The 15,400-nt window shown below is 34.6% G+C and overlaps 3 protein-coding genes across 3 annotated transcripts; 2 read left to right on the forward strand and 1 right to left on the reverse strand.

Annotated features, from left to right (window-relative positions):
- Positions 1-2,033: 2,033 nt before the first annotated feature.
- Positions 2,034-2,426, reverse strand: LOC140872771 (uncharacterized). The gene has a single exon (XM_073275656.1). It carries the CDS (start codon positions 2,424-2,426, stop codon positions 2,034-2,036), a length of 393 nt encoding a protein of 130 aa, XP_073131757.1.
- Positions 2,427-4,429: 2,003 nt separating this feature from the next.
- Positions 4,430-7,777, forward strand: LOC140874914 (amino acid permease 8-like). Its single transcript, XM_073278435.1, has 7 exons — positions 4,430-4,830; positions 5,428-5,655; positions 5,749-5,842; positions 6,018-6,235; positions 6,580-6,719; positions 6,799-7,026; positions 7,125-7,777. The coding sequence occupies exons 1-7, from the start codon at positions 4,728-4,730 to the stop codon at positions 7,545-7,547; spliced, it is 1,434 nt and encodes a 477-aa protein (XP_073134536.1). The 5' UTR covers positions 4,430-4,727; the 3' UTR covers positions 7,548-7,777.
- Positions 7,778-8,179: 402 nt separating this feature from the next.
- On the forward strand, positions 8,180-14,468 carry LOC140874841 (ATP-dependent 6-phosphofructokinase 6-like). Its single transcript, XM_073278321.1, has 15 exons — positions 8,180-8,431; positions 9,818-9,864; positions 9,964-10,003; positions 10,502-10,564; positions 10,642-10,779; positions 11,012-11,170; positions 11,264-11,317; positions 11,619-11,687; positions 12,051-12,180; positions 12,465-12,718; positions 12,878-12,926; positions 13,004-13,158; positions 13,879-14,056; positions 14,200-14,261; positions 14,359-14,468. Exons 1-14 carry the CDS (start codon positions 8,330-8,332, stop codon positions 14,250-14,252), a joined length of 1,491 nt encoding a protein of 496 aa, XP_073134422.1. The 5' UTR covers positions 8,180-8,329; the 3' UTR covers positions 14,253-14,261; positions 14,359-14,468.
- Positions 14,469-15,400: the final 932 nt, after the last annotated feature.

Consider the following 15,400-nt stretch of genomic DNA (forward strand, 5'->3'; position numbering starts at 1 on the left):
GTTATTAGTTCCAACAAAATCCATTCGGATCACACCTTTCTCTACTAAATCTTGAATAAAGTCATTTTCAATGTCAATGTGTTTTGTGCAAGAGTGTTGAGATGGGTTCTTTGAATGTCAATTTCTCTCGAATTATCACAATAAAAACTTTCACATAAACACATACTGAGCATAACATCAAGAAAACTAATATTCAAGCAAAAAATACTTCAAACAATGTTGCACTATCTAGTGTTGTCAACACAGTCTACAACATTGTCCTTACACAGATTTTCATTTGAATCTGGTGTTTTATTTTGCACAATATTACAGATGAAATATGAGTGTCTTAACTGTGAGTACACATAACTCATGCATACTAACTCAATCATCTTTCGATAGTCAACCTTTTCTTTGGTGAGCTAGCAAGAGATATCCTATCCAAGTTGATAAAAATTGTCCGATGATCTAGTGCCTGCCAAAACACAAGAATTATTCTTATCAAATACTTGACAAAGATTCTTATCAAATTTGACGTAAAGATCATCATCACAAAGTTGACTAATGCTAATGAGATTAACATTTAATCCTTCAACATGTAGAACATTGTGAAGCTTGGGCAGTCCATCTATGTTCAATGTGCCTCTACCAACAATCTTTCCATTAGCTCCTCCTCCATATGTCACTTTTATTTTATTTTGTTCAACATAATCAGCAAGATACTTCTTTGATCATGTCATGTGACAAGAACTCCCACTGTCAAAATACCAAAAACCTGCACCATTAGTTTTCAAGGAAGCATAAACAACATTACAGTTAGATTTAATTTTTGGAACCCAAACATTTTTCTCAGTATTTTTCTTCCTGGCAGTGTTTTGGTGCAGTGTTGGCAACACTGGTGACAACACTTGCCTGGTATTCCAGTACATATAGTCATACCTGAGCTTAAAACAATAAAGCTTTATGTGACCTGGTTTGTGACAGTAGTGACAGATGAATCGACATTTCCTTTGCTTGGTCCTCTGAGCAGGAACTTATGCTTTCAATGGAATTGGTTTTGGCTTAGGAGATTCACTTGGAATACTAGCAGAGTTACTGTTCTCCTTGACAAACACAGTTTTTGATGACTCTCCCACTTCAAACTTGCTGTTCTCAAATCCTAGTCCAGTTCTATCATTCTGTCCCATCACTAGCATTGATTTCAGTTTGGCTTTGCTTGAGTTGAACTTGGCAAGTGTAGCTGTAGCTTTTCCAAGTTTCTATTTTATTATGTACAACTCCAAATATTTTTTGCTCAGAATAACTTCAAGTCTAGCAACTGCTGCCTTTAGTTCACTGTTTTCTTTTGATAGAGCAGAGTTTGACTTGATTCTCATCACCCAATCAACAAACAAATCTTCATACATCTTTTGGATATTTTCAAGAGAAAGCTCATCCTCACCATCATCCTGATCATTCAAATCTTCATTTACTGATGCATTTAAGCACTTCTGTTTTCTATGAGTGTTGTGGCTAAGTATTGCAACACTGGCAACAACACTGCTTTTATTTTGCATCATAACAGTCAGTGCATTGTGAGTTTCTTCTTTTCCTGGTTCTATACCCTCTTCAACTTTGTCATCTCTTAAGAAAGCATTCATCCCTCTTCGAAGTTTGGTTGGACACTCATCCGCATAGTGACCAAAACCTGTGCATTCATGACACTTCACAAAATCAATTCTCTTGGATATAGTCAGCGTTTTTCCTTCACTCTGTGTTCGAAATTGACTCTTAGATGGGGTGGTGTTCTGTTCTGGTCCACCAATTCTTAAAGGTCTTCCAACAACAGAAGTGATTGGAGTTTTATATTTCTGTCCAGGTTTCTTTGAGTCTCTCATCCTCTTTAAGTAGTTACCAAGTTGTTTGGTAAGCAAGTCAATGGATTCATCTCCTAAGTTAGACTCATTTACTTCCTGTGTCAAATCAACAAAATCGTTGTATGATTCGTTAGAAACTTGTAGGGCAATAGACTTACCTTTGTCCTTTCCCCCCATATTCATATCTAACTTATACGTTCACAGTGAACTCATCAGTTCATCCAAACTCAGAATTGATGTATCCTTAGATTCATCAATAACACATATCTTCATTTGAAATCTTTCTGGCAGTGATCGCAACACTTTGCTTACAAGGCGTTCATTTGATATAGCATCTCCTAGATCGATTGCCTCATTTTCAATCTTCCTCAAGCGGCGTTCATATTCATCAATTGTCTCACTTTCATCCATTCTCAAAATTTCAAACTGAGTAGTGAGAATCCTTCTTTTGGTTCGGCGCACACTTTCAGATCCTTTACAGTGCATTTGAAGTTTTTTCCAAGCCTGTTTAGCACAAACACAGTTAGTCACCAGTGCAAACATGTTAGAATCAAGAGAAGTAAATATAGTATCAAGAACTTTGTTATTCATGTTTGAAGCGGCTGTTTCTTCAGCATTCCAATTTGTTTATGGTTTGAGGAGAAAATCTCCTTCTCCATCAGTTCTTTTGGGTAGGGGTGGAATCGGGTCGGGACCCGTCCCGTAACCCCCTTACCCGATTTCCGTCCCTATAGGAATTGTGATATTTTTTTTCTTCCGATCTTGCATCCGAGAAGTGTCGAGACCCGAATATTCGGGATCCCGTCGGGTCGGGAGAGGGTAATCCCGAACAATATTTTTTTTAAAAAAAATTTCTATGAAAATATTTTTTTTAAAAAAAAATCATGAAGAAAATCAAACAATTTCTTAGTACATTACAAATAAATTAAAATTTCTTTGTATATAACCATTAAAAAACTAAAACATCTTCTTAGTACATTATAAATAAATTAAAACAACTACTTAATAAATACAAAAAACATATAATTATTCATAATAATAAAAAAACAAAATAAAAATTTTTAACTCAATGTTATATTAAAAAATATAAATATAAAAAAATTATATGGTAGATAATTATAAAACATTAATATTAAAACATAAAATTATAAAAAAAATTATTTTTTTAATTAAAAAATATTATTAAAAAATATTATTTTTATATTCGGGTCGGGAATCCCGTCGAGAAGGGTTCCCTATCCCGATCCCGATCCCGAAATTGATCGAGTCGAAAAAAATCCCGACCACTCGGGTCGGGAAAAGTTTGGGACGGAAAACATTCGGGACGAGTACGAGTTAGGAATCGGGAAGGGTCGGGATTTTTGTAAAATTTGCCAGCCCTACTTCTGGGTGGACTCCAGCCTTGTAACACACGTTTTCAGGCTTTTTCATCAATGAATTTGATATATACTCGCATCCTGACTTTTCAGATAGCATAATTAGATCCATGCAAGGTTGGTGGTCTTTGAGCATCCCCGAAATATGGTATTTCCATAATATACTCTGTCAAACACAAAAATCAGAATCTCACTTAGTATCGTCAAGTGTATGACTCTGATACCACTTGAAAGAGTTTGACGTCTCAATTACAGAAATATCAGACATAAATTTCAGAGTTAGTGTTGTCTTGCAGTGTTGTCAACACTTCAAGAAAACATACGCAGCGGAATAATTAAACTTTAAAATAAATAATACAAAGATATTTATGCACAAGTAATTAATATTTGTGTGATGCCTCAGTGCAAAATAACCAATAGAAAAATAAATCAGTTTACACAAAAAAAAAACCAACTAGTGATTGTATATGAAAAACTACTTTCTCAACAAGTTGAGAAAATAAAAAACATCCTAAAAACTAGTAGATACTAGAATAAAAACCAATAGGATGTCTCCAACAATGAGCCACAGACAAAAAGAATCAAGGATCCACTTTCAGAACAACACTTCATTCGCGTGTTCTTCAGTGTCTCCAACACTCCTTGGCAACACTGTATCACGACACAGATTACTGCAGGTTTTCTTCAGTGACCTCTGATCTTCACGGCTTCAAAATTCCTTCAGTGTTCTACTTTTCTTTTTTGCACTGTGCGTTCACTGTCTGTCCACCATTTCTGTAGGATTGTTCTCTTAAATAGATATTTTTAGAAATCCTACCAAAAATTCAAACACAAAAGTTAGGATAAAATATGTTATCAACAAATTTGATAAGATATAACTAATCTCTTTAAACAAGAGATAAGTTATTCAATTCTGATTAATCATGATAAGATAAATATGATAAGATCAATTTAAACACATGAGATCAATTTAAATACATATCAAGAAAAAACAAAATCTAAACGATAAAGATAAAGAAACTTGGTACGCACGTTCTTTCAATTTCACTAATTTTCATTAAATAATTAAAATATAGTTTTAAAATACCCATTTTCACACTTCTCCAGCATCTTGAAAACTGCCAAAGAAAAAGAAAAATACAGTCAAAGAAAAATAACTCATCAACTACGTCTACTTCACTCCTCTAACAACAAATCCAATAGTCTAACAAAGTTAGATATCATTCATTCAACGCATGCTTTTACCACTCTTCACTATTTTACTTTCTCAAACTATGAATTCAAGGCAAACATTTTTAAAGGAACAATCACTACTTTTCGACCCACACACGCATCGTTTTGACAAATTTAATTTTCCAGTCATTAAATGACATTTTCTAGATCTTATTCTTTATATTTTTTTTCCAGGCCTTTAATTTCTTGTTCGTGTACATTGGTCTCTAGCTATAAATTCAGTCCCAAAATCTTGGGTTATTTACTCTGCATGGTCATTTAGAGAAACCAGTGATTGGAAGAGATGAAGTTTGTAGATGAAAGTATACAAGTTGAGGCTTGTGAATCAGCCTTGGGGATTCAGAAAGTTGCAGAATTAGATGATGATGGAAAGCCCAGAAGAACAGGTAATTTTAGTTTAATTTTGGGTTGTATTTGGATTTGAAATGAAGGGATAAATTTGAAATTAAAGCCAAAAAAATGTGGCTAACATATGAGATTTCAAGTCCTTCATTCGAATTTTGAACCAAATGTATACGGTAGATTTAAAGTGTGAATTTGAAATCAAATAAAAAAAAAAATGCAATTTGATGATATTTCTGGTCGCGCATATATGTTTAGTTGACATCCATCTCCATGCATGGCGATTTGGAGAAAAGAAATTAATGTAGAACTATTTACAGTGGAAAGCATTATATTCGATTATTTTAATTATGTGTTTATGTTTATATTTTGAAGAGTTTGTTTATGCGGGTGTTTTTTTTTAGGTTGGGTGTTGTTGATTGATATGTTTAGATTTTATAAAAATTACAGTTAAAATATGAAAAAATTATATTTGAATAACATCATGCAAAAAGAATCAACGTATAAATACCAAATGCATTCGGATTTGAAAAGGAGCAAATGTATTTTTGTTCTTTCGCTGAATTTTTAATGATTGTTTCTTTCTAATGTTTGATTCTCATTCGATGCCATAAACCAGCTTTATTCTTGCTTTCTTGTAGGGAATGTTTGGACTGCAAGTGCCCACATAATCACAGCAGTTATAGGTTCTGGGGTCCTCTCACTAGGCTGGGCTATGGCACAACTTGGATGGATCGCCGGAGTCGCTACCCTGCTTGTTTTTTCGGGAATCACATTGTACACTTCCAGATTGCTGGTAGATTGCTACCGATCTCCCGTCACCGGAAAACGGAACTATACTTATAAAGAAATTGTCAAAAACAACCTAGGTAATGATAATTACATTTTATTACATACCTTACTTTTTACCAAAAACAAAAAAATGTCTTGAAACATTGATCTGTTTTTGTTGAGCATATCAGGTGAAACAATGTGTATGGCTTGTATGGTGGTTCAGTATGCTCTCCTTTGTGGAGTTTTGGTAGGATATACCATCACAGCATCAATAAGCATGGTGTAAGTATGCTTATTATAATTTAACTTGAATTTTTTGATATAGTTTGCATTGTAACCAGTTATGGGTGACTTGGGTCAGAGTTAGATGTTTTCTCATATTGGCTCCACAAGTGATTTTAGAGAGGTTTGTAAGTTTTTTTTGACTCTCCCATTTATTAGAATCGTATCATGTCAGGGCAATCAAGAAGTCGAACTGCTTTCACCAGAGGGGCCATGAAGCTTCGTGCAGCGTCTCATACAGTCCATATATCATTGGAATGGGAATTGTTGAAATATTTTTGTCTCAAATTCCAAACTTCCACAAGTTATCTATGCTCTCAGTTGTTGCAGCTGTTATGTCTTTTGGGTATACGTTTATTGGCATAGGACTTGCCCTTGCAAAAGTCATTTCTGGTGAGTTTTCCTTTCATAAAGTTTGTTCTTGGTTTCCAAGGAAATGTTTGCTCGGGCTGGCCAGGGGAGGTGAGAACAGATAAGGTGATTCAGTAAATTTGCAAGGAGGTAACTTAAAATTTAGAAAGCTTGCTCATCAAAACTTAAATATTGAAAATTTGAAGCCGATCACTTCACCCCACTCTTCAATCCACCCTTGCTTATCTAAGAACCTTTTCATGTCCCTCCCCTTTAAGGAGACATACTTATGCATTCGATTGTGAATTAATTCCTCTAGCTTCGATTATGTTTACATGAGTGCGTAAGCATGTCTATTCGAGGAATTAGAATAATGCTCTTTGTAGGAAAAGGAGAAAAGACCACCCTGACCGGAGTCGAGGTTGGAATAAGTATATCAGCAGCAGATAAAACCTGGAGAATGTTCAGAGCATTTGGTGATGTTGCATTCTCTTACTCTTATACTCCAATTTTAGTGGAAATACAGGTAAAATGGATTGAAATACAAAACTTTTACAATTATTCACTTACCGTGCTTCTTAGACTGTGTGTATTTGTTACTATAGGATACGCTTAAGGCCTCCCCTCCTGAAAATGAAGTGATGAAAAGGGCCAACACTGTGGCAGTGGCAACTACAACAACATTCTACTTAATGAGTGGCTGCCTAGGTTATGCTGCATTCGGGAACAATGCAGCTGGGAATATGCTCACAGGGTTTGGATTTTATGAGCCATTCTGGTTGGTGGATTTGGCGAATGCGTGCATTGTGTTGCATCTGGTTGGAGCATATCAGGTCTTGAACTGTATCAAATTTTTTATAATCAAAAGCGCCATAAAAACGAATTACTTTCAAGAATTTACCTCATTTGAAGCAATATATATTGTTCATAGGTAATATCACAGCCAGTTTTTAGCGTGGTCGAATCTTGGGCCGTGAGGAGATGGCCTAAGTCAGAATTTGTAACAAAAGAGTGCAACATTGGAAGTGGTAAGCACTCTTGTAGCATCAACCTTTTTAGGCTGGTGTGGAGAAGTTCTTTGGTTATGCTTGCAACGTTTCTAGCCATGATGATGCCCTTCTTCAACGACGTTCTGGCTCTTCTTGGAGCAATTGGATACTGGCCTCTGGTTGTATATTTTCCCATACAAATGCACATAGTGAAGTCCAAAATGAGAACGAGGACATGGAGTTGGCTCGGTCTTCAACTCATAAACTCAATCTGTTTAGTCGTTGCGGTGGCTGCAGCCTGCGGCTCCATTCAAGGAATGAACAAGAGTCTCAAAAAATACAAGCCCTTCAACGTCAAGGAATAGGAAAAGCATGCTGATTTTAATTAGTATGTGTGGTCACCAGGCTATTCTACCGTTCTACATAATATTCCTATTTTATGCTATTGTGTGATTGAATTATTGATAGAGACTTGAAGTCACTGATTTTAGATTCATCTGATACTCTTTTGTGTTTGGAATGATGAATCTGATCTCAACGAATGATTTGATGGATGACTTTCTTGTTTGTTTGGACCGATGAATTTGATCACGACGAAAGATTTGATGGATGAATTTCTAATAACAGCACAAGACAATTTCAAACCTTCAAATAAAATTCCGAAAAATTATAAGAACTTTTGTTAAGAAAACTTGCTGATGTCAATTGTCATGCTTCGAGTGCAATCTGAATAGTGGACTACAAAAATAGTTTCTGATAAAAGTAATTTATAATTACATATATATACTAATGTTAAAATCTTTAAATTATTTGACCGGAACATAACCGGAGAATGTCGTTGACCAGAATCTTCAACAATCCACACGAAACAACTATTGTACCTCATGCTTCCATACTTATACCACTAGTGGCGACACCGGTTTTATTATTTAAAAAAATTTATAAATCTGTTTTTATTTTTCACAATCAAAATTTAACCCTAAAGTCAAGGGCCCACGTGAAGCTCAGGATCATTTCCACTTTCCAAGCACCGATTTTTAAATGCTTGAATACCATTTGCAGTAGTCACTATTTTCGTCCTAGTTTTTTTTTCTCTCTTGTATTCGTTGATTCTCATCAAGAGGAAGCTGCAGATTTGGGAGGGAATATGGGATCGGAGGACAATTCTCAGATGAAGGTGGTTACCGGAGAGTTTGGATACGTTCTTCAAGACGTACCTCATTTGACCGACTACATATCTGATCTCCCTGTATGTTTTTCGCTTCATATTGCATATCTTCATCTGTATTGATGATTATGCCTGCTTAATGATGTTTGTAATATGTGTAAATTCATTGTGTCACGGTTATTGTTCTGTTTTAAAATGCCGTGGTGTCTACTATTGTGTGATTTGTTAGGAACTATAATGCGTGAGCATGTTTAGATTGATTTGAATCTATCAAAGCTTTTGCTAACATGCCTGTTTTGCGTTTATGATGTATGTTTATGCATGTTGTGGTGGCATCAAGTTTTTGACCCCCCCCTGCTTTATACAATTATGATTTGATTAATTTAGTTTGGTGGTTTGGCTTCCAGTTTTCAGTGATGCAAAGGAATTGATGTGTAATCACAAAATTTTTTTGTTTTGAAAGTGTGTATTTATTGCATGATCATGCTTCCATGGATTTTGGTTTTGTAACCATTTTATGTTATTGTAGGATTATTATATGTATCTTTTATGCAGTACTGGTGCAATGAGTTTAAGTATTGGACAGATCTGATATTGTCATGGAAATATGATATTGATCCCACACTTTTATGGGACCTGTAGAGTTGACTATCGATTTGAAGATTATTTATATTTTCTTTGATTGCGAGAAAAGGATTTTTAGTGTGGTAATTTGGGTTTTAGAATTATTTGGCATCTTGGTGAAGTTATTTTAAGAGTGAGCGGAATTAAAACCGCATAAAGCAAATATAGCAGTTCAACATGACACAAGTGCTTGATGTTTTTTTTTACTGGTGAAAATGTAATTTATGATTGCGAAAGGTTGATATAAATTATGATGTATAACGAGATCAATTTTGCAAGTGAGCATAATTTCTTAAATTCATTGGTAAATTTTTTACGGGGTAATTGCATCCACACCCCCTGTGAAAAGTCTAAAAGACATAAAACCCCTTAAGAAATATTAATAGGTTAATGCATCCCTGAGTTTTTTAAAATGTAGCATATTTCACCCTTATGTTATACAAACTCGGGCACATTTATACCCTCTCATAGGGGTTTTTATGCTAATTTTTTTAAAACATAGGGTCTAACATGCTATTAATTTTACACATAAGGTTTTATGCCTTTTAGACTTTTCATAGGGGTTTGGATGCAATTAGCCCAATTTTTTACCTATCTGTCTTTTGAAGGTAAGCACACACAAAGGTACCGTCAGTGGCAGTGGCCTAAATAAATAAACATGTTACAACACTTATTTTTTGAACTTGGGTTGAATATTTTTTGTAAAATTTTTTTGGCAATATGGATCAGTGAAATGATCAATTTACTCAATTAGAAAGACTGAATGTAGTAGAATGGTTTCTCTCTTATCCATGTTTCTTGGTAGTTATGTCATTAATTTTGTTGTCACTTGATTTTTGGCAGACTTATCCTAATCCACTACGCTCCAACCCTGCATATTCAGTTGTTAAGTGAGTTATACTTACTGTTATCTTTTCTTATATGCGTATCTTGTCGCTTGTTTACCACGTACTTTTGTTTATGATAATATATGGTTTGTGATGTTTCAGGCAGTACTTTGTTGACATGGATGACACAGTCCCCCAAAAGGTGAATTAATACCGTTCAGATTTGCTTTTTAACATCTTCAAAAAATTTAGTAAAATGGAAGATAAATCAATAATTTTTCTACATTGATATTGATGCAATTCCCATTTCTCTGGTTTGGCGTATAAAATTGCTGTAATTTGTCTAGATGAGTATTAATTCATGTCGTTGAGTTTTGGGGTGTGAGATTTGTGAAGTTTTTATGCTTGTGTATGGTATTCTACTTCAATAATGCTAGTCAATGATTTCTGAATCATTTTTCAGCTTGCATCTTCACAATTTCTCGTCAGTTCATTATTATATGTGTATCACCATTTCAACTCTTCAATAATGCTAGCCAACTATTTCTGAATCATTTTTCAGCTTGCATCTTCACAATTTTCGCATAGGTTCATTATATAATATGTATCACCATTTCAACTCCTGTTAATAATGTAACCTGATCCAGAAGATTCAAACGTTTTCCTTTCTTTCCATCAGTAGTTATGAATTGCTTTACAGGTCGTTGTTCACAAGGACACTCCAAGAGGAATACACTTTCGGCGAGCTGGGCCTCGTGAAAAGGTGCGTGTTCCCTCTACTTGTGTTCAAACATCAGGAAAATTGTAGGAATTTTGGTTAGATACTTCGATGTTGTGCAGGTGTATTTTTCTTCAGACGAGGTGCATGCTTGTATTGTGACATGTGGCGGTTTATGTCCAGGACTGAACACTGTGATCAGGGAAATTGTACACAGCCTCGATTATATGTATGGGGTCGACAAAGTTCTTGGAATTGATGTAAGTTGGCTAATTATTATTTTGATCATGATGATATCTATTTTAGAAGGTTCCGTATTGTCTTCATCGCTTAGACATTTAGATCACGACACTTGCTCTATTGCTCACTGTTTTCCCTTCCAAACATCGTTTTGATTGCTGCTGTGAATCTCGTAAAATCAATTAATCATTAACATGCCTTTTTTTTTTAAATCATAATTATTATATTCACTTTTGTGAAAATTTCTCTTAGGGAGGCTATAGGGGTTTTTATTCAAAGAACACGATTAATTTGACACCGAAGGTTGTGAATGACATACATAAGCGTGGTGGGACAATCTTGGGAACATCTCGAGGTGGTCATGATACCATTAAGATTGTTGATAGTATTCAGGACCGTGGAATTAACCAGGCAAGTGTCTTACTTAATATTATAAGAATCATCTAGTGTTTTGGCTTATAATGAACTGCACTTTGGTTCTGATGAACAGTATTACTGGCTCAGGTTTATATAATCGGAGGAGATGGCACCCAGAGAGGAGCAGCCGTAATCTATGAGGTATCATTATCTAGGGAGTATGCTCCTTACAATTGACTAAAAATGCGTTTCATCAAGCATCTTTCTGAAGAGCACCATTAATTGGTGGATATATTGGAGATATATGTGTAGCAATTTGTCCTGATTGACGATTCAAATTGAGGGTTATTTTCCTGTTATGGATTTATTGATTGAAATAGCACGCTGGTTCAATGCAATTTTTTCATAAAATAGTTTATTTGGTATTATAATTTTCTTTGGTTGATGCTTGATTCTTGACGAGATATGGGGAATGGCCATAACATATATATTTTTTTCATAGGAAATCAGGAAGCGAGGCCTAAAGGTTGCTGTTGCTGGGATACCCAAAACAATTGACAATGATATTCCGGTAGCACTCCAGTTATTATTTGGTGGACTATTTCTTGCAGTGGCTCTTCACATGTTATTAACTCAAAATAAACACCAGATGGCACTTCGCATGGAATGCTTCTGTTTTTTAACTTTGAACTTCCAGCTTGTCTTAATTCAAGATGCAAATTCTGTGTTTTCTAAGACCAATCATAGTACTATATCCAGCAAACTGGCTCTTATAAATTTTCTGGCTAATAAATGACCCGTATCTTCTGAGATTTTTCACTTTTACTGCTATTTGAGAGCTCTGGAGCCTTTTGATTTTTGGTATTCTTAGTGCATAGAACTTATTGCTTTTCATTCTGGAAAGATTCAGTCATTTCTTGGCTTCTCTTATCAGGTTATTGACAAGTCATTTGGTTTTGATACCGCTGTAGAGGAAGCACAACGTGCCATAAATGCTGCGCATGTTGAAGCTGAGAGTGCAGAAAATGGAATTGGTGTAGTGAAACTAATGGGTCGCTATTGTGGTAAGATGGGTTTGTGCACTTGAATATGTAGTCATCAGCCATAAATGAGGCATTATTATTCGAATGACTTCATTCTCCACCATTTTGTGGTGTGGTGAAAAACTGACTTTGCTTGTACTTTAGTACATAGTTTTATATGCTTTACAGCAACAGAAACATTTGGAGACCTAAGAAAAGCATGAGCTGCATCCTCTTTAAGCTATACAATTACTGTTGCAATTTAACATGTTTTTATGCTTGCATAATTGTTATTTCTTATATGCTTGTTGGGATTCATGGTGCAGGATTTATCGCAATGTATGCAACTCTGGCTAGCCGGGATGTTGACTGCTGCTTGATTCCGGAATCACCCTTTTATCTTGAAGGAAAAGGTGGACTTTTTGAATACATTGAGAAAAGGCTTAAAGAAAATGGACATATGGTCATTGTTATAGCTGAAGGAGCAGGACAAGAGCTTCTTACAGCAAAAAATGAACAAGATGCTTCAGGGAATAAGCTACTTCAAGATGTTGGGTTATGGATTTCCCAAAAAATAAAGGTAGACCTTCATCAGGCTGTTCATTATTACCATTCTATATGTGTCTTGATAATGTCAAATGGAACAAATATGTTTCAAAAACAGAGAGCAAAGCTATTCATGAACTTGGAATTGATATTATGTTCATGAATTGAATGGTTGTCTCATTTCTTGTAACAGGAAAATTTTTCACGGCATCGTAAAATTCCAATCACTCTTAAATACATTGGTCAGTACACTCATTATGAAATTATTTTATCCAATTTCTTGCCATTATTGACAGCTAACTTAAATATCTGGTGCCAGATCCAACATACATGATACGTGCCATTCCTAGCAACGCATCCGACAATGTGTATTGCACACTTCTTGCTCAAAGTGCTGTTCATGGAGCAATGGCAGGGTACACTGGCTTCACTAGTGGGCTTGTAAATGGCCGGCATACATACATTCCTTTCAATGTGAGTGTTATCTTTTTTTACAAATCAATTGATCAATTGTGTGATCTCATGCTCTCTGGTATTCAATCGACAATCAGTCACGAAGTCAGAATTTCATCACGGATGGTGTAAATAAATACTACATGAGTTATATTTAGATTTTAGATAGTAGAAGAAAAGGTAAATGATTTTGTCAAAATATTTGGAGAAAAAGTCATTTAATGGAAAAATGTTTAGTGATTAGCCCTACCAAAAAATTATACATTGTATCTGAATTTATTTTGAATTGTTTATAGAAATATATTGCTGGAAAATAAATTGAGGAATGTTATGTGAATTTATTCATATAATATAGATAGTTTAATTGTAAATAACACGCTATACAAGTCTTGTGGAATCGTTTAAATTTTCTAGTAGTTTGTGGGGTGTTTTCGACTTTCAAAATTGATTTGGTTAGATTATATGATGATAGACTTACTTTCGGGAGTGATAAAAAGTTGAATAGGAAAAATTGATGATACAATACAAGAAAATGTGGAAAAAAAGTCGGGTGTTCTTCAGAAGTTATTTGGTTACAATTTAATTTGTAATTTTTACAATTTTTTATTTATTTTATGTGAATCGTTGTAGAACATGTAGTAACATTCATATCTTTATCCGCCTTAATTAGTATGACTAACATGAATTATTTGTTCTGGGCTCGATATCGCATGTTCATAACCAAAAACTGTTTGGATGCAGCGCATTACTGAAAGGCAAAACAGTGTTGTCATTACTGACCGGATGTGGGCGAGGCTTCTATCTTCAACCAATCAACCGAGCTTCCTAAGCGCAGACGAGGTCGATGAATTCAAGAAAGAATTAGAACCCCCAACTCCATTGCTAGATGATGGAAGGAATGGGGAAGACGAGATCTCAGGTACCACAGACATGAACATTAATGAAAACAATAGCACAATGATGACTGAATAATTCACATTTTGGCACCAAGATTGATCTCCGTGCCATCTCTCGAAACTAATGAGATGTGTACCATAATACTGGATTAATTGGGTCGTGTAGGAACAAATTTCAAGGTTATCGCTCTGTTAAGATGCCTCAGCTGCGGGCACTAAATTTATCTTGTACGTATTTTTTTTTTTATATTGTTGTTGATTGTATAATATTTGGAACAGTGAGTGTGTCCCTTCAATTTTACATGGAGTTGTTTTTAATTTTAAGGTCCTTGGGTGTCGGCCGATTAACTAGTTATGCTGTGGATCAAGGTTAGTAAAAGCGAAACATTGATGCAGGTCCAAATGTCTTGTTGCACATCCTCATGCTTTTGTTGTATTTCTTGAAAAATTAACAATTATTTCCATTTCATCCCGGGGTACGTAATACTTATTTAAAATATTTTCTTAAAATTATACATTTAAAAGACATTAAATTATTCATTACTTATTCAAATATTAACTTTGGATCGGTCTTGCTTCTCAATTCAATTCCGACGGGAAATCCAATTTCAAGACGAGCCAGTCCATTCGGAGGAAATTTCGAATTAAAAGGTTCAAAATTATGTGACTAGAGAGGATGTGAACGCATTATTTGAACCTTCAAAAGGCTGAAATTGTGAGTAACAGAATCCCAAAGCTAGTATGTTCCTAGTTTCGATTTATCTGTAAACAATGAACTTTTTCTTTAACTATCGTCATATTTAAATATACCACTATTTCACTTGTTGAGAATTCGCTATAAAAAGTAGATTTAACACAGTTTTTTTTTACAATAAAGCTTCAATTGCTACAAACTCAGGGAAAGCAAACTTATTGATGATAGGTTGAAATCTACCCTGATGGATTCAGCTAACCAACTTTATAGAAATGACGAAATACGACTTATAAATGCATCTTTAGCAATTGAAGCTTTTTTTCTTCTTTTTTCTCTCCCCCGTTTCAAATTAATTCTTTGACTTGCTTTTAGATTAACAAAATTCAAGTCAATTTTAAATATATTACATATCAGATCAAATAGTAATTAATTACAGTATATTTCAAATGTACACCTAAGATGATTGTTATTAAAATACATCTCAGCTCGAATTCTTATTTAAATAAAAAAAAATTATCTCTCAATCAAAACCATCAATCCAAATACAACCCATAATAATACGCATTGGTGTAAGCTTAAAATCCAAGTGTTCAAAATTTAATTGAATATATAGATTTATATAAATATATATGGACCTTGCATTGTCAAATTAACACTAGACTATTTTTTTCTT

Source organism: Henckelia pumila, chromosome 1 (assembly GCF_033568475.1).
Source record: "Henckelia pumila isolate YLH828 chromosome 1, ASM3356847v2, whole genome shotgun sequence".
In the NCBI taxonomy this organism is placed as follows: Eukaryota; Viridiplantae; Streptophyta; class Magnoliopsida; order Lamiales; family Gesneriaceae; genus Henckelia; species Henckelia pumila.

What these genes read in the sequence shown, in the direction of transcription:
- LOC140874841 (XM_073278321.1), top strand. Translation starts at nt 8,330, where the DNA reads ATGGGATCGGAGGACAATTCTCAGATGAAGGTGGTTACCGGAGAGTTT. An exon ending in GAGCTGGGCCTCGTGAAAAG is followed by an intron (nt 10,565 to 10,641) that starts GTGCGTGTTCCC and finishes GATGTTGTGCAG; the next exon opens with GTGTATTTTTCTTCAGACGA. An exon ending in AATCACTCTTAAATACATTG is followed by an intron (nt 12,927 to 13,003) that starts GTCAGTACACTC and finishes ATCTGGTGCCAG; the next exon opens with ATCCAACATACATGATACGT.
- LOC140872771 (XM_073275656.1), bottom strand. Translation starts at nt 2,426, where the DNA reads ATGAATAACAAAGTTCTTGATACTATATTTACTTCTCTTGATTCTAAC.
- LOC140874914 (XM_073278435.1), top strand. Translation starts at nt 4,728, where the DNA reads ATGAAGTTTGTAGATGAAAGTATACAAGTTGAGGCTTGTGAATCAGCC. An exon ending in AATTGTCAAAAACAACCTAG is followed by an intron (nt 5,656 to 5,748) that starts GTAATGATAATT and finishes TGAGCATATCAG; the next exon opens with GTGAAACAATGTGTATGGCT. An exon ending in CAATTTTAGTGGAAATACAG is followed by an intron (nt 6,720 to 6,798) that starts GTAAAATGGATT and finishes TTGTTACTATAG; the next exon opens with GATACGCTTAAGGCCTCCCC.